The following is a 21,472-nucleotide window of genomic DNA, read 5'->3' as shown; positions in this document are numbered from 1 at the left end:
TGTGAAACCAGCCGATATGAGAAGTTAGCCAATAAGACTGACAGACTCAAATAAACAGTCTGAAAAAAGAAAAGGATAATACAGAGCCATTTCTCAGTGCCTACTCAAAACACGAATACAGTTCAGCAGTAGGCTATGCACTACATATATTGCTGCGTATTTCTAGGACCCAACCAACAAAAACAAGATTTAAATAGAAAATGCAATCATCAGATTTGAATAAAAAGTTGAAAAATAGAAAACTAGACATTTTCTACTTAGTTTGCAAATTTATAGCAACGTTTAAAGATAAGAAGTTTTATCTTTAAGTATGATATTTCTATGATAATGACAAAAAAATCTGGGAATTAAAAAAAATCATAAACATTGCAAGTATAAAAATTCAAGAATTACAATTTAAAAAGTTAGTAGCACTGGAAAAGACCACCAAAAGGTGCATAGCAACCCAACATGCCTGTATAAAAATCAAGTGTGGAAAGTAGTCCCAACTAGGATGCTGGAGAAGCATTTAATATCCAGACTATATCAATCATTTTGGAAAAAATATTCTGGCTATATTCTTCTCCCTGAAGCTATAGGTCACATTTTTTAAACAAAGCCACTCCTGCATATTAGCTTAATCTTTTACATGTTAAATTGTAATCTAAGAAATTAAGCAATAGACTAAACTAACTCTGACACCCATCTGCTCTGTATTTTAGCAAAAAATTAAACAAAACAAAACCCTATTAGCAGATGTTTAAACAACTTAAATCTCAGTTAGCTTGGATAGTTCATCTGCAGTTACATGCCTGTCCTAAGTTAGGGCTATGTTAACTTATGAAGTGACTTTCAAGCCTAAAAGCTTACTGCTTTCCTGTTCCAGTCTCCGTTTTCCAAAGTGGAGCAATGTTGAAATATGACTGCATAATTATGCAAATTATCCTCACTCACCTCCCTAGACATGCCTTAGTTATTGGCCAAAGGAGTATGTTGTGCATTTCTCAGTGTGGCCATCGCTGACACAGCTGTAGCTGTTCAAGGTGTTCCTGCTTACCCTCAGAAGTGCCCATCACTGCTTCTCTACAGCTCCACTGTGGCAACTGATAGCACAAGCTTCCTTCATCTGCTTGTGGATCAACTGGCTGAACTCAAACTCATTTCTGCTACAGTTTCAACTCAACCATATAACATTTGACTGAATAAACCCACCCTCTCATTCTGTTCTGCTGACTGAGTTATGCAAGTGATACCCACGGAAAAGAGTTCACCTAAATCAAGCGTCTTCCTTCACCTAGTTCTATATATTTATGTTCCACAAATAAACAGACTTGGATTTGCACAACTAAAAGTCAATACATAGAATGGGACCACTCATCTACCAAAAACTGTCATTCTACCACTGATCTGGTATTTACTTTAAGTAACTGTGTTGAATGCTCTCTGGGCTGATAATTGCCTAGCAGCATCATTTTTGCACCTATATGCATATAAGATCATTGCTAAAACAACAATTAAACAATTTTTATACCCCACTAGATATCAAGGCCATTAGAGCAATATGCAAGACATTTAAAATGGGATCAATGACATTTGTTAGTATAATAAAACCGAAACAGACTATATATAACTACATAAAATAACATTTTTTTTAATAAATGAGAAGGCAACCTGATGTTTAAATAATAGTCTAGCACTTAAATATGGATTAATATGCAAATTAAGGGAGAATTTCACTTATTCATAACTTCTCTGTAATGTTAGAAAGCAGCCAATATTACTGTTTACAAAAGATACTTTTGATGAGTTTTATAGCAGTATAACATATTGTATCAGGTCACATTCTTTATGTTTCATACCTTTCATGTTTTCTACCGCTAAACACAAAAACTTATCAACTACACAACCCCTTCAAAGACGGAAATAGCCTTCGAAATAGCCTTTCTATTCCCGACATGGTCAACATTAACATTAATACATTCTAATCTATATGAAATAAGTCTAGCTTTCATTTGTTTCAATCTCCTTCAAAAAAGAAAAAAAGCTAAATTACAAGATTTAAAGTAACTAGATTAACTAAAGTAACTAATTGAATGGTTCATAGAGGATCAATGCCATCATGCTTAGCTATCAGAGTATCTACCCATCACGGGAAACTGAATCCTGTGATCCCATTTCCAGTAAACCAGCTGAAAGACGAACATCAGGATAAGGCATTTACGGTTAACATAGAAAGAACAGAACTCTAAAATGCTGCAAGTTATCCCAACTACTTTGTATGGATACCGCATGCTCTCAAAATGGCAGCAGAAGCCCAGTTTGCATTATTGGCTACCAGGCGGGATAAGGGCTGTTTCCTTGACTTCAAACCTGTCAAAGATAAGCATCTTGCCTCAATACTAAGGCTCTAACACTTTTCTAAGTGATACAGCTTATGGCTTTTCTAGAGAAAGCTATCTCTGTTCTCTGATTCTTGGGCAATGGCTGCCTACACCATTTCAGACTTTGAAGAACAACCAATTTATTAGGTGTATATTTGATTTCTGTTAAGATTTCTAAAACAAATGCTTAAAATAAACAGGGAATTATGGGAATCAAATACCTACTCACAGACAAAACACATCTTAAATTCAAATGCCATTCAGTATCTTATTTCTAATAGCCAGCATTATAATAGGCCCAGCCAATGAAGAATATTCAGATACAAAACACTAACAATGAACTTTATGAAAATGCTTACAAAGAACCTTTTGCTGGTCATTTAAAAGCAGTTCACTCTTTAATTTAGCAGTTAAAGTGAGTCATAATAACTCTCAGTGTAAATAAATATACTAAATGCACCGTTAGCTTACAAATCTGTCAACAGTGACTACTGCCTCACATGAATCTTTACAGAGCTGAAAAGCCAAGCCACAGGTTGACTCTTTTAAGTGCAAGAACAGTTGCTTGAAGCCTGTTAGAAAAACAATTCTAAAAGTTAAGGATTGTAACAAAAATAATAGAGAGATTTATTCTGTGAATTAAAATAAGGATTCTTTGATTCTGAAGAGTTTCTATTTCTTTAATAGAAAACACCACATAGTTAATGCAGGCCTTCTGGACTCTGCCTCAAAGATGTGCTTTTGGGAGCACAAAACATGCACTTTACATGTATCTTGACCTATACTTAACATGTAGGCTGCCATCAAAAATATGTAAGACCACAAAGTTTTGTCACATGACAGTGCAAATCCCATCCAAGTCTGATGGCTTTCCTGCCATCTTTAATGACATTTTTTTTTTTTTTTTAAGCAAGTGGTAAACTAGTAAATCATGGGTATTTCATGATTAAGTTTATCTCTACAATGACTTATCCTGTCCAGGAACATCATGTTTCTCTCTTAACTCTCTTCTTTATTCCAGTGACACTAAAGAACTATGATATTTGGCCAGAATCAATGCTTTTTATTCCAGGTTGTAAATAAACTCTCACATGACTCCATCTTTACAAACATACATGTTTTTAACGTTCTCTTCACCAGCAGAAAAAGATACATTTAGCTACCTAATGCTACCCTATTAGAAGTTTGTTTTTGAAATATTCCATTAAGCCTTTGATCTATTTGCTAGGACAATCTTCAGCGCTCCGAGTCAGCAAAGCCTTCAGAGACACCTTGTCCAACTACATCCAGCACCACAAAGGAGGAAAGTTGCCACCTGCTGTGAAGACTATCCAGGTGCTTCTACTATTTTGAAAACAGACAGGCAAAACTGCTGTGAGGCCGTAATGTTTTTGTAAGAAGTGAAAAACTAAATACCACAAGGTGAAGGGAACTAGAAATCCTGGACCCCAAATTACTGCTAAAATATATGAAGTAAAAATGAAGTAAGCATTAAGGATTATTCTTCTCTATTGTTATGCACAAGAGCCTCTGAAAAGATTTATATCAGTGTTATAACAGGATATTAAATATTATTTCTACTCTCATAGATTTAAAGTATATTTCAATTTTTTATTAGATAAATTTGCTGAGTCCCACAGATACAAGCTGTAACAAATGCTTTGGATGTAACACAACACAACTAGGAGATTATTCTTTGAAAAGCTATCTTCTGTCAATACTTTATTTCTCACTGTTCATCTACATAGTTCTACAATAACTTTGGAGGAGCACAGTAACTCACGGAGGGATGACCACATGTTTAACGTGGTAAAGCTTAGCCCACCTCCAACACCGAATGTTCTCATCCACTAAGATCAGCACGAAACTTTTCACTGGATCATTTGGCAAACTATTATGCCTGGTGCGTCCCATTTTTGACCGCTTCCATGGTCTATTATAGATGACAGAGCCATATATTATTCATACTTACCCTAATACTGTTCAAGAACCCTAATTAGACTGAGAGGTAGGTCAGAATTTTGTGATATTTTAATAACTACAGCTACAGTAGGGTGAGAAAAAGAACAGGGAATGAAACCTTTTCCTGCTTTAATTAATTAATGGATTAAAGCTGAACCCATGGTCACCCTTCTATTGAGGACACATACTAGAAATTAAATGCAAAAGAAATAATAATTAAATGAATTCAGAGCTTTTGCTACAAGAGCAGACTGAAAAATTCAGAATTTCCCTAAATCACGAGTGTTTCTGTGGTTACTAGCACCCACACAAAAGCAGTGGGGATCTTGTTCTGTATACCAACATGAAGTGATTTATCTAACCCCTCTGAAACATCTAAAACAGTTCATAAAACATGACTCTCAGGTGTACTTGGTTCTTCAGCATCACACATGATTGCCAGTCTCAGAATAAAAAAAAGAAAATTGGTTATAAATAAATAAAAAAAAAACGTACACACATGCAACTCCAACTTATAGTATCTCTCTTGCTTGTAAAATGGGAGATACTTAACCTAAAATGCTTACACCTCCTGAAAAAAGGAAAAAGAAAGATTCCAAACATTAGATTAGTTCTGCTGCAGCATTCACCAGCAGGAATGTATCAATTAAATCTCCACCATTCAATACAACTTGTGTGGTTTCTTTCACCTGTAACTTTGCAGGTTTGTAGCAATATCCCCTGATTAAAGGAAATTGTATTTTTCCCCTAAAATACCAGGCATAAGTACCATTTTTCATATAGCTCCATTCCAGCAGCCAGGTTTCCATAGTATCAAGAGACAAAAAAAAAAAAAGGCTTCAGAGAAATTAATTTTAATATAACATCTTCTGGAAATCTCTGAACTATACCTTAAAAACTGTATTTGCTTATATGGAGTCATTAATCTTAATACCTAATCTCTGCACTGAAAAGCCAGAAAGGAAAGAGCTGTATTATTATTATATGATTTGAATGGAGGATGCACAGATGCTGCAAGAGTGAAGACTATCCATAGCTGTGGTTTCTGTAAAACACTGGATGGCCTCTATGGCTGGATGCCACTGGCTGCTAGGTGGCCAAGAGCTAGCTATTTATAATACGCTTGTCTTTAAACAGATTGGCTATTTTTACAGGAAGTCAGAGAAACGCTGGTTTTCACATTCACAAGAAGTCTAAAAGCTCCCTATGGGGAGCTCCAACTGCAAGACAGTCCCATGAGTTTCACTGGAATATAAATGGTAGCAAACATCCCTTAAAAAACACTGTGCCATCTCTAGGTCAAGATGAGCCTTTGAAACTCTGATCACACAGACCTGACTGGACTCAGCCAGTTCTGGTTGTCTGGTTGTTGTCATTATCACTGAAATTCCTTCCAAATCTTCCTCTCAAAAAAGATGATAAAAATCAGTTCTTAGTATCAAATAGATACTTGCTACATCTCTGGCAAATCAGGTAAAATACCACCACTTCTCTTGTACATTGGGACTACAAGCTCAACATAAACCTACTGTAGAATCAAGACTATAGGAAAACGCTCTGCTTGCACCTGGTTTTTGTATGTCTGACAACAGCAAAGTGATTTCATTTTTGTCTGCCTTTCAGTCTTATCTTAAAGCATATCGTTTGCTTAGGCGTGAATAACTGAGCTCTTGTAAGAACCAAATTCTTTTCTGTCTGCCCATTTTCATCTGTGTCAAGAAAGCTAAGTTTTATTAAAGTATTTTTAGAATTAAACAAGATTGGTTCACCTTTTCTATGATCACACTGAGCACATTTGGTACCATYACTTCCTGCAGGTTAGAGGCTTTGCCTGCATTTAAATAGATAAAAAGAAAGATCCCAAATAGTTGTAATTTTCCTACAGTGCTTTGTGCAGATCCAAAGAGCTTTGAAGAAACAATAGTTTCATTCAGCTGCTATCACCCGTTAAAAAATAAATCAAAAAACTCCAAACCGAAAACCTCACTTGGTGAGTTTAAGTGGAAAGAAAGCAAGATACTTTTCCATCAGGTGAAAAAATGATCTGCTTCATCAGAGTCTGCTCAGGTACACCACTGTTCAACACCAGTACAAAAACCATTCTTCTTCCAAGGCCCCACTGTCCCACTTCTCCCATACAGCAGAAGAGTTTCAAAACCAAAACTTAGGAAGAAAATTTCCTTTGGACAACTTTCATCTTAAAAAGTGCCAGCAGTATGCTTGTGTTCAATAAACATCATTTACAGAATTCACCAAGAGGATTATGACTAACTGGTAAACAGAAGCTACCTTTATCCTCTAACCGGTGGTCAAATCAAACTCTGCATCTATTTCTTTTATATACAGACTTAAGAAAAATTGGTGCCTGCTCCAGATGTGCAGGAATCTGCCGTATCTCAGAGCAGCGGGTTAGCTAAGGACCCGCTACCCTCACAGCAACTATGTGCTTTTAGAGCTGTGTAGCAGACCCTAGTATCAGGACTTGAGGCCCTCAAAAAAGCCCTGCCCTTTTTATTTATTTATTTATATTTATGGCATTATTTATGTTTATGGCATTATATATATATGGCCATATTATATGTGTGTATATATATGCATGCATGCACTGAAAGCATTGCAGTGCTGCTGCAGCAATGGTAAATCTCTCCTCGTTAACAAGAGGCAAGACCACCGCTTGCGCAGCGGAGGGAAAGGCAGGCCGAGAGGCCATGCAGGAGGCGAGCAGCTGCGGGCGCTCCGCAGCAAGCCTCGCCACCGGCCACGTGGCAGGAGAGGCTCCCTGCATGGGCAGCAGGACCTACTGAAAGCCACTGAGTCAGGGCGGCCCTGCCGCCTCGTCCCACTGCAAGGCGGAAGTGCGACAGGTAGTGACAGCATAAAACTGGGTAAGGACATGCTATTGCTTTCTTTCCTCCTCCTACACACAATATCAGGGAGGCTATAACTAAAATACTGCATCAAGCTGGTGGCCACGTTTTTCAGAGGATATGAACAAACTTACAGAAAACAACTACCAAAAAAAAAAAAAAATCGCAATGTAAGAAGACATGTTATTATGAAGATGCCAACCAAAACTCCATTTCCTTCAGAGAGAAAAAAAAATAAATCATGTAGCTTACAACTTTTAATCTATGTAGCTACCTGAAAAAAATTATTTAGATAAAAGTACAAAAAGATCGGGTGGCAGAAGCTAGAGAGGTGCACACCAGAAATTAGAGAAAATCAGCCAGAGGGTAATTAATGAAGCTTACCTAGGGATGGGAAGGTTTCTCTGTTACTACAAGGATTTAGATCAGTATCAGACGGCCTTGTAAAACTCCAGTATTTCATCCAGTCAGCAATTGAATAAAGATGCAAGATATGACATCGCTATACTTTCCCAAAATATTCATGACTACAGTGTAAATTATAACAATAAAGTTGAAAGCTTGCTGTTCAGATCAGTTTTGAAGTTTGCATGAAGTGTTTACTGGAATAAAACAAAAACCTAGCCTGCTGCCAAATTTGAATCTAAAGTTACTTGTATGTGTGTGTGCGCGCATGCACGCACGTGTGCATGTGCATGTATATGTAATTTTTTTTTCCAGATATTTTAAAGTGTGCCCAAGTGCTTTACTGCTACTTCCTACCTACAGTCAGATATCTCTATCTAGTACAATGATAAAATAATGTTGTATGTAATAAAATGATGCCTATTTTTCACTTGTTACTTAGAAAAAAGGTTGTCCTAGTAAATTCTATTAGCACTTGAGAAAAAAGATATACAGGCAGTTATACTACAGACCATTTTGCCTGTTTCAGTACATGTACCCACTGAATTGCACTTCAGTAAAATGATATCTTCTATTAACATCTCTGGTTTTGATTGTCAAATCAAACTTCAAATTTTGTTTTCTTGTTTCTTACTAATAGTATACTGGTTTTATCTAGTTTACATTTCAACTGAATGTAAATAAACAGCCATCCTACTCTGATAACAACAAGATTTGAATCTATCTGTAAAAATAAATGATTATTTATAGGACAGTAACGCCAACTGCAACGCCTCACTTAGTGAACAAATGCATTATACCAGTAAACATTACAGAACTAGTGTCACTTTTGAAGTAGGGATATTATGACATTATCACTTGATATTAGATGTGCATTGTTGCAAACAAAAAAACCCCACCTATCACATCACACAACACCTGTAAAACAAGCTGCACACGTATAGTTACAATGATAACAAATACTTATTAAATTAAAGCTCAGTGAATTAGTAAGATAGTCTACACTCTACCATGTTAAAAAAAAAACCCAAACCAAAAAATGATTCTGAGATAAAAAGCCCTCTTCCAGTTAAATGGATCTATTTTTACTTAAGAGGGTTATAGCTCTATACTTCATTAAAGCAAAGCTCAAAAAAAGCAAAGCGACAAGGTTTCTCCTGGTGCTGTCGCAAGGTAGCACTGTCTGAACAGAAGTATTCAGTGATTCCTCTAGGTTTATGCTTAGCTGGACTTCAGCATTAAATAAAGTTAACCAAGTGCTAAGGTGCCTAAAGATCATTCATAAATTAGAGGTTCAGAGTCAGGGCCAATACACCTTTTTCTTGCAAATGTTTCAACTAACAAATCAAATCAATTTGCTGTTTAATTTTTCTCTGATCAAGCATTTACAAATTTTAAACAAGTGTAGTACAAAAATCTGGTCACACTGATAACTTTACAGTGTCTTACAATGGCTGTATAGTTTAATGATTGTCATAATTTTTGAAATCTCCTCCTAATGGAAACCATAATCTTTTAGCTTGGTAGCACTTGCACTAATATCTTGCTTTATTTTTTATTTGCCTTTTTAATTGGACAGATACTAAAATTCAATAAAACATCAACTCAAAAAGTAAAAAGGAGCAAACAGAACAAGCTATACAGTATCTCTCAGTTATAACAATCAAGTCAAAACCATACTCCATTTCTGATCGTGTATAAAAGCTAAGAAAAAAAGTCACATGAATTCTAAACTAGAGAATTGCTTATGAATATATACATAACATGGCAGCTGCCTCTAGCTACCTCTTTCAGCTTTAAATCTATTCATGCATTTTTCCAATACCTTTTATTTGTGCTCTATTAGGAAAAGTCACTAAACACATTATAATTTTTACCAGGAAAAAATATGATCAAGTTTGAAATAAGGAGAAAGAACATGTATTATCAGAAACTTTAATGAAGACTCAGTTAACACTGTATCTCCACAGGCAAGTTTAATATTAACTCTGAAGACTCATGTTAAAGCCAGCTGCATAGGTTGGACGAATCAGCATCACATGGTTTTTCAAAAAAAGTGCAAACTTGACAAAAAAAACCAACCCTCAGTCGGAAGGAACTGTGCCAACCCCATTCCAAGCTGGTAGCCTCTCTGTGCACCCCCGAAGCAAGACAATACCTTTTCTCTGCATCCCTTTATCTGCTCTGCTCAACATACGTTGCCTTCAACGCCAAACTGATTTAGTACGCTCACGAGCGCTGTTGAAGTTTTACCCTTCAGAAGCACCCCTGAGAGACCAGCATTACACATGGAGAAACCGTGCCCTCTCTCCACCTACCCTCATGGCCTCCTCCACTTCCAAGGAAGACCCCGTCTTCCTACCAGACCTCCCTTTCCATGGCGAGGAGTAAGGGAAGGGGCTCCCCTTGCCACCGAGCCTCTGCCAGTGGGAGCCAACCATTGGCCCCCCGGCAGCGTGCCCTCTGCCGAACCTCGCTCCCACCTCCCCAGAGCATGATGCCTGCCCCAACTGTTATTCGTGGGCCTAATCAGGATCCTGGGTGCCCACTAACTCGTCTATTATTCATGTGACATTTATGATAAATGATTACTTAGAAAAGGTTGAGGTGGCACTTACACACAGCAGCGGCATAAACTTTTGAGTCATGGAAGAAATCATTTGACAATAAGATACATTAAACACACCAGTTATGATAACATGCACTGCAATATAAAGTACATTTAATTCTTATTAATTCAACATAAGAAATAGTTTGTTATGCCTAGAAGTGCAGGTATAGCTAACTGTGTACCTGTCATTTATACTTCAACAGTAGTATCTTTTTGCATCCATATCTTCCAAGATGGCTCTCTACTGCAAGACAGTACTGTGCACTGCATGTGTAGTTCATAAAATAGAAAAACCCTGCATTTTCTCTGACACAGAAGTCTTCAAAACAGCAAAGCTGTGATTTTTCAGGATTGTTATATCCTGTTAATTAAAGTTGCAAATTTCAGAACAGAATAACCCCGATCATCAGAAATTATGCAGAAATGGATTTGATTTGCATGTAACAACTGCTTCTTTCAGAACTGGTTACAAATAAGCTGGACTGCATAAAGTATGGATTAATGCCCTGATTCAGCAATCTTTCAGATTCTGAAGAAGCATTGAGGTGCATGTGTAACTGCTCTTCTACCATAAGGCTAGCAGTCAATAAACTGTCTGGACAATTAATTATAATTCTTCTCTTACTTGCAAGAAAGCTAGTAAACCTTTGTTCAGAATGAGTTATCCAAGACTTTTTGGACCCTTTCAGGGACCTTAAAAAATCCATATACATAGTTATCCACCTGTAATCCTCTCTTTAAGGTACACATTATTTACCATCAAATGCATCTGTGAAATCAGCTAGTACGCACTATTCATCTTTCCTACAGGTTAAAAACCTAACAAAAAATCAACTTCTGGGGAAAAAAATTTTTTTTAAATACCTAACATGTCAATAATCACATTTTTGAAAGCATCCTTGCACAAAGGGTACATATTAATACAGTTTTAAGTTACTGGCTAACAGATTACGAGATTCTCAGGTAAATAAAGAGTATGAAAAACGTACTTTGAAGGCCCAGGCAAAAAAAGCACATCTCTTTACTTTAAAAGCCTATGAAGCCCGTTCTTTCATTGCGACAAAGTGAAGAAGCTGTGCAACTATTTTAATTCAATCATCGTGGGAGTTGAATGCACACAATAAATGAAAGCTGTACAGTTCTATCCTCTCCTGCAAAAGCCAGCTCTGCAGAAATAAACCTTACAGTACCAGCAAACATCTTAGCAAAAATCATATGCACTGGAAAAAAAAAAACAAAACTATAGATCTTACAATCAAGACCTCGACTGTGTCAATTCATTCTGAAACACTTATCTTCAAATAGTTTTACAGAATCACAACATCACTTTATTAGTCATGGAAGGGTTGTGGAGGGAAGATGAAAAAAATCTCATATCATGATCGTGTTGCAAGCCACCCAGTAACATTGGAAGGAGTAACAACTATTTTATAACAGAACCTAAATGCCAATCAAAAAAATCCACCAAAAAATAAAATGTGAAGATACTTTTGACAGAAATGAAAAGATCATTTAATTTACATTTTGCATAAAGTAATTTATACAGCAATAATATCCATTCCTTATTTTTATGACTGACTTTACAACACATTGTTGCAAATATTTTATTTCAAGCCAAAGTCATTTGTTTTATTCTCTATGGTTTCTCACCTTCACTAGATTACTGATACTTCTGACTGCAGAAGTAGTTGCACAAGAAGTCATTAACTTTGGGGAATCCCTCAAAAATAATTAGAAGATAATTGGTAGCCCATGATAGATATCTGAATCAAATTAAATCTGAATTCAATAATGCAAAGTAGAATCAAACCCACCATATTTCTCTAATAGTGTATACCCACACACTAAAAAGAACAAATAGGAACTTCCCAACTAATCTGAATGCTGTTCTTTTTACTGCTTTCCTAAATGCTGTATTAAAAAAAATAAATAAATAAAGGCAAGTACATTATTGGTGTTAGTCCAGTGAACTTGCTATTGAGAAGCCTCATATGCTTTTTCCGAAGTAAATTTTGCAATGGGAGTGTCACTTTCTCCCCAACAGAGCATTCACAATCAAATTTCAGGATCTCCTACCTCGATCAAAAAGTCTCCAGTTCTCAAGCCAGCTTGCCATGCTACTCCCCCTTCATCCACCGATTCCAGGTACTGCAAAGCAGGAAAGGCTGGAGTTGGGGTGAATTCTTCAATTGGTGTGTCAGCTTTAAAAATAAACACCACATTAAAAAAGAAAATTATGGAATGCTCACAAATACCACTTGGCTTAGGCCTATTACTGGCCATTCACATTTTTAGCTAAAAAATGGTTGGTGCTGAAAACGAGAGGACTCTGCCTCAGAGAGCATCAAGATGCTGGGAGCAGAGTGCAACCTCTCTGCAATAGCAATCCACAGGTCATCAATTCAGAGAGAAAAATACATGCTTCTTTATTGACACAAACAAATCAAGCTGGATGAGGCAGTAGCTGGATTCTGATTATTTCACTATATTCAGCATTACTTCACTATTACTTCAAGTAAACCTTCTGTAAGCCTAGCAAAATGCTTGTAACCCTGGAAACGTCCAACTAAAAATGAATTATGTGTAGCCAAAAGAGAGAGCCTCTGGGCAAAAAAAAGGGGGGGGGTGTTAAAAAAACAACAACAAAAAAACCACACACACTAAATTTTCCTTCCAGAGATAGGTGTATATTACAAAGCAGGTAACAGAACCCCCCCCCCCCACACACACACATTTTTAGAGAAAGGCGGCACAGCAGGCCTTGTAACAGCCCTCTCTCTGTCACATACACACAGAAGCAGAAAAGTCCTTGGCTCTTTCACCTGAGGTGCCCTCACTGTTACAGAAAAATTAGGGGAAAATTCTTGGGCTTACACAGAGGGAGTAACTCCAGCTTGATGCATAGGCAAAACTCATGCCAACTGCTAAGCTGAAAGGTAGAGCTATTGGCTTTCCTAGTGAAACTCCAAAAATATTTATTTAGCTAAAATTAGAAGAGCTTTTACAACACTGAAAATCCATGGTGTCATTGCCGGGGGAAGGGGGGCTGTTAAGGCAAAAATGATGTCCTAGGAATGAAGGTATGGAATATTTTTCATGCTCAAGCAAGGCAAGGGAGAACCCACAGAAAAATGAGGGGGAGCAAGAGATGGGACATACCATCATATTTATATTTTCAAATACAAAGGAGCAAACTGGACAGAAAGTTAAAAAGCAAAGCATTAAATAGAATGCTTTTTTTAACTCTTAAGAATGCCATTAATGTGGGTTTCAGTCCACGGAGAAGTACCATGCAGTTTAACATACAAACAGCTTTTAAAATGAGCACACTACAGGCCATGCAACATACGTGCAGCTTCTGAAGATATAAAAAAAGATCATATTTTCATACTAAAACTGCACCAATGTCACCTTGCAGAAGATCCACACCTATTTTAAACAAAACATCACTCTCTTGTCTATTTCTATTCATAGAGCTATTTAAATAGGCTGACATTTGAAATACAGAAGCAGGTTTTATACGAGAAGCAGGTTTCCCATAGTTAGGTAAACTGCATAACAAAACAGATAAATGACAAAATATTACATAGGCCAACGCAGTAAAAATGCAAATAAAACTTTCTCTCCCCCAAACAATTATACAGTGCTTCTGCCCTGCAAAAAGGCAAACTGCTTCAGACAGAAGCCCCTAAAATTCATCCGAGTAGTACAGCATACAGAGCACTGTTGTCTAGCAACCAAGTGCACCAGGAATAATTCCTGCTTATATTCAGAGATGTATAAATTTCTTCATGCCAGCGCACATCACACACACACACGCACACCCCGAGGCACCTACCTTTTGCCCCTCTGAGCACAAATCCAAATCCTTCATTGTCTTTTTTCTGCAGGACCACTGCCTTTTCTTCTATGATGCAGTCACTGTAGAGAGAATTCCGAGGATAGCGACCATTATTACATCCCTTCATCACCACTGTAGTAGCTGCTCCTCCAGAGTGCAGGTTCATCATCATCACAGCCAGTTAATCAAATAATATCGCAGTAACCAAGCATGGGAAAATATAGAACAAATAGCGGGGGGGGGAGACAAAGACTGAGCTTAATGATGAAAGAGAACATGACAATGCAACTTAAAGGAAATAAAAAAGGCAGAGAGGAAAAAGAAAGAAGAAGAAATCATGCATGGTGGTTTGTGTTCTATATGAATGACTGCATGAACATGTGATCATGTAATTTGTGGGCTAGCCAGGACTCTAAAAGGAAAAAAAGTAAGTGAACTGAACAACAGTATCATTAATAAACTCCTCAATCGTGGATGTACCAGATGCATCTTCTAGTGAAGCCAAAATGAAACCAACCAGAAGAAAAATGAGGCAGCATTTTAAAGATAATATATTATGTTTTTATATTAGCTAACTAAAAGGCACAAATATATTCTGAAAGCTATGCCTTGCATCAAAAGCCCTTTTTCAATCCTATTGAATGTTGCATGCTGCAAGAATCCCACATGATCATCTGACAGCCTACAATGCTAACAACGTGCAGCTGCCTTGGCGTCATCAAGCACAAATTTCCACAGCATCGAGAATCTGCATAATCGAAATAGTAACAAGGCATGTGCAATCAGGAAAACACATTTCTAAGGAATATTTCACATCTCCTGATAAACAATTAATATTATAAAACAAGGAGACAATTTAAAGGAATATTTATGTAAGCAATATGCCCTTAAAGAGAAAGTAGCCTTAGGAATCTTACTCTCATTGGCTCAGAAAAAAGTAGATAGTGGAGGAAGAAAATGCATTAAAATCACATTAAAATGGGACCTTTCATATATAGGACACAATTTATAAAAGCCTTAACTTGTCTAGTGTCTTGCATTAAAGCTAACGTTAGGTTACTAAAAATAAGTAAAAAAAAAAAAAAAAAAAGATTTTGAACACTTTTTAGGTATAAAAATCAATACACAGTTCAAGTTTCAAGGCATTCTTTGAGTAAAGACAGTGTCACAGGTTAAGTATTCATGAATCGTATGCAATGTAAACACAGTGGTGAGATGGCTTTAGAACACCTACAAAAACTATTTAAGACAGAAAGAAGTATAAGCAAGTTTTATTTTCTTAATTTTGTACTAGCCAACTAATGTTGCCACTGGTCATGCAGAGAACCTAGTCACTAAAGCGTTCAGTACAATAAGAGACAGGAACTGCTTTGGTGACACTAATAATCCAGAAGGGAAGGAGAAAACTAATTAAAGAAAAATTGGTGTGACCTTTTTATTTAAAGCTCTGAATTGAGACAAGGATGATGATATCAGGACACCGATGGACAGTCTCCAAACTCCAGACCTTTCACGTATTACAGACAATTCTTTTGGTGATTTTCCAACTCTAACTGAGGGAAGCAGCTTCATGCTACTGCTAAAGTGGTAATAAAACTATGTCTTCCAAACTACAAAATATTTAAAGATTATTAAATAGAATAACACATGAGCTAAAGCCACCGCGGTGGTGACCTTCTTTAGCTTTCTGACCAACAAATGAGTTGAATAAATATGAACAGCTTTTGAATGCTGTCTCTCAAATCACTGTCATTTAACCATATAATTCAGACATTAGCTTTTCTTACACAGAATATCCCTGCTATGGAAAGAATACAATATGAAAGCTTATATTCCTTCAGAATGCTGAACATGCTCCTGCTCAAGGATATCAGGTGGGATGGAATAGACAACTCAGAAGTCATCTTACATTGTAGCGCTGGGACCCTCCATGAACGCCTACGTTACAGGAATTGACTGAATGTACAGGCGCGCTGACTTGCTTTCTTCAAACTCCTAGTAACCTCTCTGTAACGCACTCCATCACATGCACACTTCCACGGTGGGGCTCCATATTTGTCCACTAGAGTCAACAGTAAAGCTGTCTCCGGCATTTGGCTTAATACTGGACAAATTCATAAGACCCATTTCCTTCAACTGTCCTTGAAAACAATTAACAGCTTAATAGAAGTTAGGAGGGTACTTTTGTGAAACTAATCATTGAAAGTCTTCAGTTCATAGGGAAAAAAAAACAACCTAAATCCTCTTCTCGTCTAAATCCATTAACAAAGAATTCACAAGCCTATTTTCTAGGTACCTCATCAAACTTTGCTTTGATTCTCTTATTTTTGTCAAAACAAAACAAACTAACCCACAATATCTTTCCTTAAAAAGCCGAAGGCCAAATTTCCAAAAGCTGTGCTTGGAAAACCTCTCGGGTGCCATCCATCTGATCAATATTAGGCATCTATACCTAACAAAATCATCCAGGGTCCCTTCACAAACAGTGAATGAAATGAGCAGGCAATTTCAAGGTACGCTCAATTTATCCTAACACAGAGGTCTAGGATTGTTCAGAGAGAAACCATGAAAACCACCTGTGATTTTCTTTTCATGTACACCACAGACTTACTGCATCAACTACCCAGTTTTGTACCTCAGTTTACATATTGCAAGCAGGAATACTAAACTGTCCAAATGTTATGGAGTTTTGCGTATTACATGAGAGGGGGAGGGGAAAGGGAAGGGAAGGAGAAGCAGAAAATGAATTTTTGGTGAGAAAATGTACACAGTGATCCCTGTTACTTGACAAATATAGCTTATTAATACATTGTTTCAGTGATGTACTGCATAAGGAAAATTCCATCACAACCTGTAAAGCAAAAATGTAGGCCTGGAAAAATCAGATGTGTAGCCATTCATTTTCATTTATGCAGTAGGAGAAGGGGAGCTGCAATAATCTTATGGCAAGAGCAGTTTTAAGTTGTTCAAAGTGATCACAGAAAGCATAAATTGATACCCTGCTCCAATGTCAGAAACCTAAGAACCAGCAGCAGAAAAAGCATGGAAAACACATACACACACAAAAAAACCCCACACAGCCTCTCTGCCCCTTCTCCATGAGAGAGCTCCCTTTGCAATCCCAAGAGAGAAGGGGGGGGGAAAAAAAAAGGTTTAACCTTTGCCTGTTTGCAGTATTTGCTTTGCCATTACAGGGTTCCCTCATCTCAACGTCAGCCCATCTTCGCTGAAGATACACTAAAGGTCTGTTCGCAGTCTACCTGGTCCTGGCAGGCTAAGAGGTGCCAAATGCAAAGTAGGTCAAGTTTTCTCACAAGGAACCTTCTTGGCAGCATTTCTATCATCCTGAAGGTGTTGTAAATACTTAGCAACAGAACGCATACAGGGTTTAGCTACCAGTGACAAGTAAAGGAGACATTATGTTACAACCCTGTTCAGAGGTCTGATCTCAAACAAGGGGAAGAAGCATTTCATCACGGATATTTTGCATGCAGTATATGGCTCTGTGTAAGGCTGAATGGTCCCCGGCATTTGTGATATGACCTTATGCCAAATTTCAATAGGCAAAACCCTTGAAGTCCATTTCTGTCCCATCTCAAACTGAAATCAAATAGTGTCTATTTCAGAGATGAGTTTACAGAATAACACTAGTTCTGTATTATAGTAATAAAATGAGTAATTTCAAAATCAATAGCTCATTACTTACATAGGGCCCTCATTACTTTGACTTTGGGCTGATTAAGTCCAAGATACGCTGCGTATAAAGTTAAATGCACAATACATCCTGTCAAGTGCAGAATACTTCTGCATTAAATTCTATAAAAAATCTTAAATACAAAAATATCAGGCAAAAAAGTCAATCCAAAACCACTTTTCCTTTATCCAAACACTGAACAAGAGAAAATATACTTGTTCATCTGAATGTAACTTCTCTAACACTAAAGTGTTCAAGAATTGTGCAAGAGGATCCATAATTTTACAGACCTGCAAATGGTGAAAGGGAGATAAAGAGATTTACCATGGGCAGGCAGACAGCAGAGATGAGAACTCAGAACTCATTCAACATAATATCCATTATTTGTGCAGATTTTTCAAGACAGTAAGAGTTTCTACTACTTCTCTAACAGTCCATTAAAACAATACTTGAGGAAAGAGGCAGAAGTGCTAAATTCTTTGTAAAGACCTTTATGAAGAAAATATCAGAGGTTGAAGCACAGGTTCTTGATGGAGGCAAAACCACGAAACCCAGCTTCCGTTTCACAGCTAGAACAACCACACCCAAAAAGCACGAATTACTCCAACTCAACAAAAGTTAAAACACTAAATTACAAAGACGGAAGTCATCAGGACCATAGAATATGCTTAGGTAAGTTTGCATCGCATGTATCATAGCTGATATCAATCTGAAAAATGGCACGTAGAGTACCCCCTACTGAATTGATCATCATTATCTGGAAACAAAAATGGGTATTTGGTATATTGTCAATCTTTCCCCATAGCAGAGAAAAAATGAATTTAAATGGCAAGTATTTTCCCCCCTTCTCTCCAATCATGTATGCCCTAGATACACAATCTAGGTCTAACCTCTTCAGCTTTAACAAGCTGTACTGCAGTCTGCCAAGGCAGAAAACAACATGAGATTCAGACAACCAAAATTACAACCAAATGATTAGCCTTCTCAGCTCACAATCCCTTCAGTCAGATGGCTTGCTCTATCCACGAGCGAGGAATTATCCTGCCCAAGGTCAATTCTTTCAGTAGCTCAAGTAAATCCAAATCTTTTCATCAGAACTTTTTTTTATATCCTCTCCTCAGTACTCCTGGAATTTCAATTTTTTGGAAAGATCTACTGAATATGTAGTTAGCTCCCTGTTACAACAATCAAACCACAGACCAACAAAGGAAAACTCTTTTTCAATCGTTGCCAGACACACACACAAGAAATACCTAAACCCCACCCTAAATTTATATACAATGTCTGAAAGCAATTGCATAAGTCCTTTCTTGCTAAGACAGTCAATTTATGGTAGTTAGGCTGAGGTTCAAGCCCACAGAAGGGCCTTCTGGAAGGGCATTCAAGAGAAGCTCTTGCTTCATATTCCAACTTTTAAAGCCTGTTAAAAGCTCGCAAAGAATGCCTTCTCTGAAGACTTTTCCTATTTCGGGAAGTTACTTGTCCTGATAGCATAGAAAATTGAAGTGATGGCTACAGCAAATCTCTTTGTAAGATGCAACAAACTTCCAGTGAGAAAACTTTTCCTGTCATTGCTGGAAGGGGTCAACGTTACTATTTATAGTCATCTACAGTAACGATTTCAGGAAAAGTGGTTAATCCTAGTAATTAAAGCCTTTGAGATTACTGAAGGCTCTGTTATTTGATTGCTCAAGTTTTCTAGGCATTGAACATCCAGCTGAGGATCTTACAGAAGAGTTTTCACAACTCTTCTGTAAAATGTAGAACAGGAATCACTCATTCAAGAGGTATTAACTACAACAGCGAGTATGGTGCTTTGCACAGCACATGGGAAAATACACAGATGGTCCCTACCCAACCTGCTTACAGCCCAAACAGGAGAAGCAAGAGATAGCCAACCTTATCTTCAAACTCATAGCAACCTCTCTGTAATACACTGCCATCACATGCAGAGGTTCCCTTATGCAATGACACCTTTCAATGTGCTACAATGCGATTTGTATTAAAAATGTGTTTTTTACAATGCAATTTGTATTAGAAATGTGCTTTTTTTGGTAAATATATGATAACAGCTTTGAACAACAGGTTACTATGCTAAAGAATTATTTACAACCTCGTACTATTACCTTTGATAGAATCTTTTTGTACTTTCTCATAATAAGATCTTAAGTAACCAAAAATAATTTTTAGCTTTTTTGGTGAAACATGTTTTACCATTTTGAAAATGTGTGTTTGTTTTCTATATTTTGCTTTTCTGGGCTACTTATTCCCACCTTCTAACAGTGCTTTCTGTAAGCACAATATACTCTTATAGAAAACTTTCAGTAAAAATATAATTACATATTTTGTCCTGCCTTGAATAAAAAAACACATGCACAGTGCTTAAGCCGTACAGCTTTGTAACCCTGCCACAAGCATTTCAGTTTCAGAAACAATTCTAAATTTGATCCATTTTCCTTTTCATATAGGAGAACCTATGCTTATCTGGGATTTTATAGCAAAGTGTATTTGGGAAGAGGGCAGTAAGAAAATATTTTCAGGCAGAGGGTTGGTAACTACCTCAACAACATTACACTCGAGAAAGATTTAACCTGTCACTAGAACAGAAGTGCTGGGGAACACGTTAAATTGATAAATTCTTTAGGTAACTGATAGAAGTCCAAGGAGCATAATGATTCAGAATCTGGTTGTACAATAATTAAAATGTATGTGGGGGAACAGATAGACAGAATTACATAGAAGAAATAAAAACAAAAGGGTTGTCCTTTCTGCTTTGCTATATCTAAGGCCAAGAGATTCTCAAAATAGGTCACCTAAGTAAAAAATTGTCGCCTTTCTTTGCAGTCATTAACCTTCCCCTTCCTTCTCCTTACACCAAAAATCATCAGAATTGTTTCTAGGAACAAACAGATATAACTGTATTCCATTTGTTTAGTCTGGATATTAGGGCACAGGCCTACACTTTCTTCCATGGAACTACTGCACATAAAGCGGAGTTATATTGAAGTTCAGCTGTTTCCCCAAACAATGTTCTCATTATCATTCAGGATTCTTGGACCAGTACAATGTTTATTGTTAAAACTAACTTAGAGGAATAGGTTATATTTGGAGATAACAAAACCACCCATCCATAAAAGCTAATACAGTCCTTAAAATACTGTGTAGTAGCTTCAAAATAGTTACACTGGAGAACAAGCATTATTTCAGTTGGGGATTCACGATGACTGGGACTTTAAGTTATGGCGCTATTTCACCAAAAAACAATTACAAAACCAGGTTTGCATATGCACATGCACATAAATATTTTCAGCTGAAAAGAGAAAAATAAAACATTGTCTTAAATTATAAGGGATAAATGCATCCGAAAAAAGAATTTCTGAAGATAATGGAATGATATACTTACAACTACCTAGAGATTCCAGCTTGACAGGTGCTCTCAGAGAAACTGCAGCATCCAGCGTCTTTAATAGCACTTCAAACAGTTGTTTGTGTATCATGGCCTTACTGGCACACTTAGCACCCAAAGAAAAAACAAGAGAAGAAAAAAAAGAGGCCAACACCACCACCCTTATATAATTGTTACTCTTGCTCTACTATTTGCAGCAAATAACTTCAAATTGCAATAGAAAGGATATATACTAGTTTATTCTAAGCTAACTTCACATTTCTCCATGAGTGAATGGCTAACAGCATACTTGTATTATCCTCAGCTGGCTATGTTTTGATCAAGTA

General features: G+C 37.0%; 1 protein-coding gene across 1 annotated transcript in view; it reads right to left on the bottom strand.

Moving 5' to 3' along the window:
• Positions 1 to 21,472, bottom strand: part of SHANK2 (SH3 and multiple ankyrin repeat domains 2) — a 316,407-nt gene that overhangs the window by 119,362 nt on the left and 175,573 nt on the right. The window contains exons 14-15 of the mRNA XM_026089348.1: positions 14,044 to 14,126; positions 12,282 to 12,406 (exon numbers count right to left, since the gene is read on the bottom strand). Of these exons, the coding sequence (XP_025945133.1) occupies positions 12,282 to 12,406; positions 14,044 to 14,126 (208 nt within the window). The remainder of the gene's footprint in view (positions 1 to 12,281; positions 12,407 to 14,043; positions 14,127 to 21,472) is intronic.

Source organism: Apteryx rowi, unplaced genomic scaffold, assembly GCF_003343035.1.
Source record: "Apteryx rowi isolate R43461 unplaced genomic scaffold, aptRow1 scaffold_81, whole genome shotgun sequence".
Classification (NCBI taxonomy): Eukaryota; Metazoa; Chordata; class Aves; order Apterygiformes; family Apterygidae; genus Apteryx; species Apteryx rowi.
The sequence above is the reverse complement of the archived record's forward strand: the minus strand, read 5'-3'. Positions and strand labels throughout refer to the sequence as shown.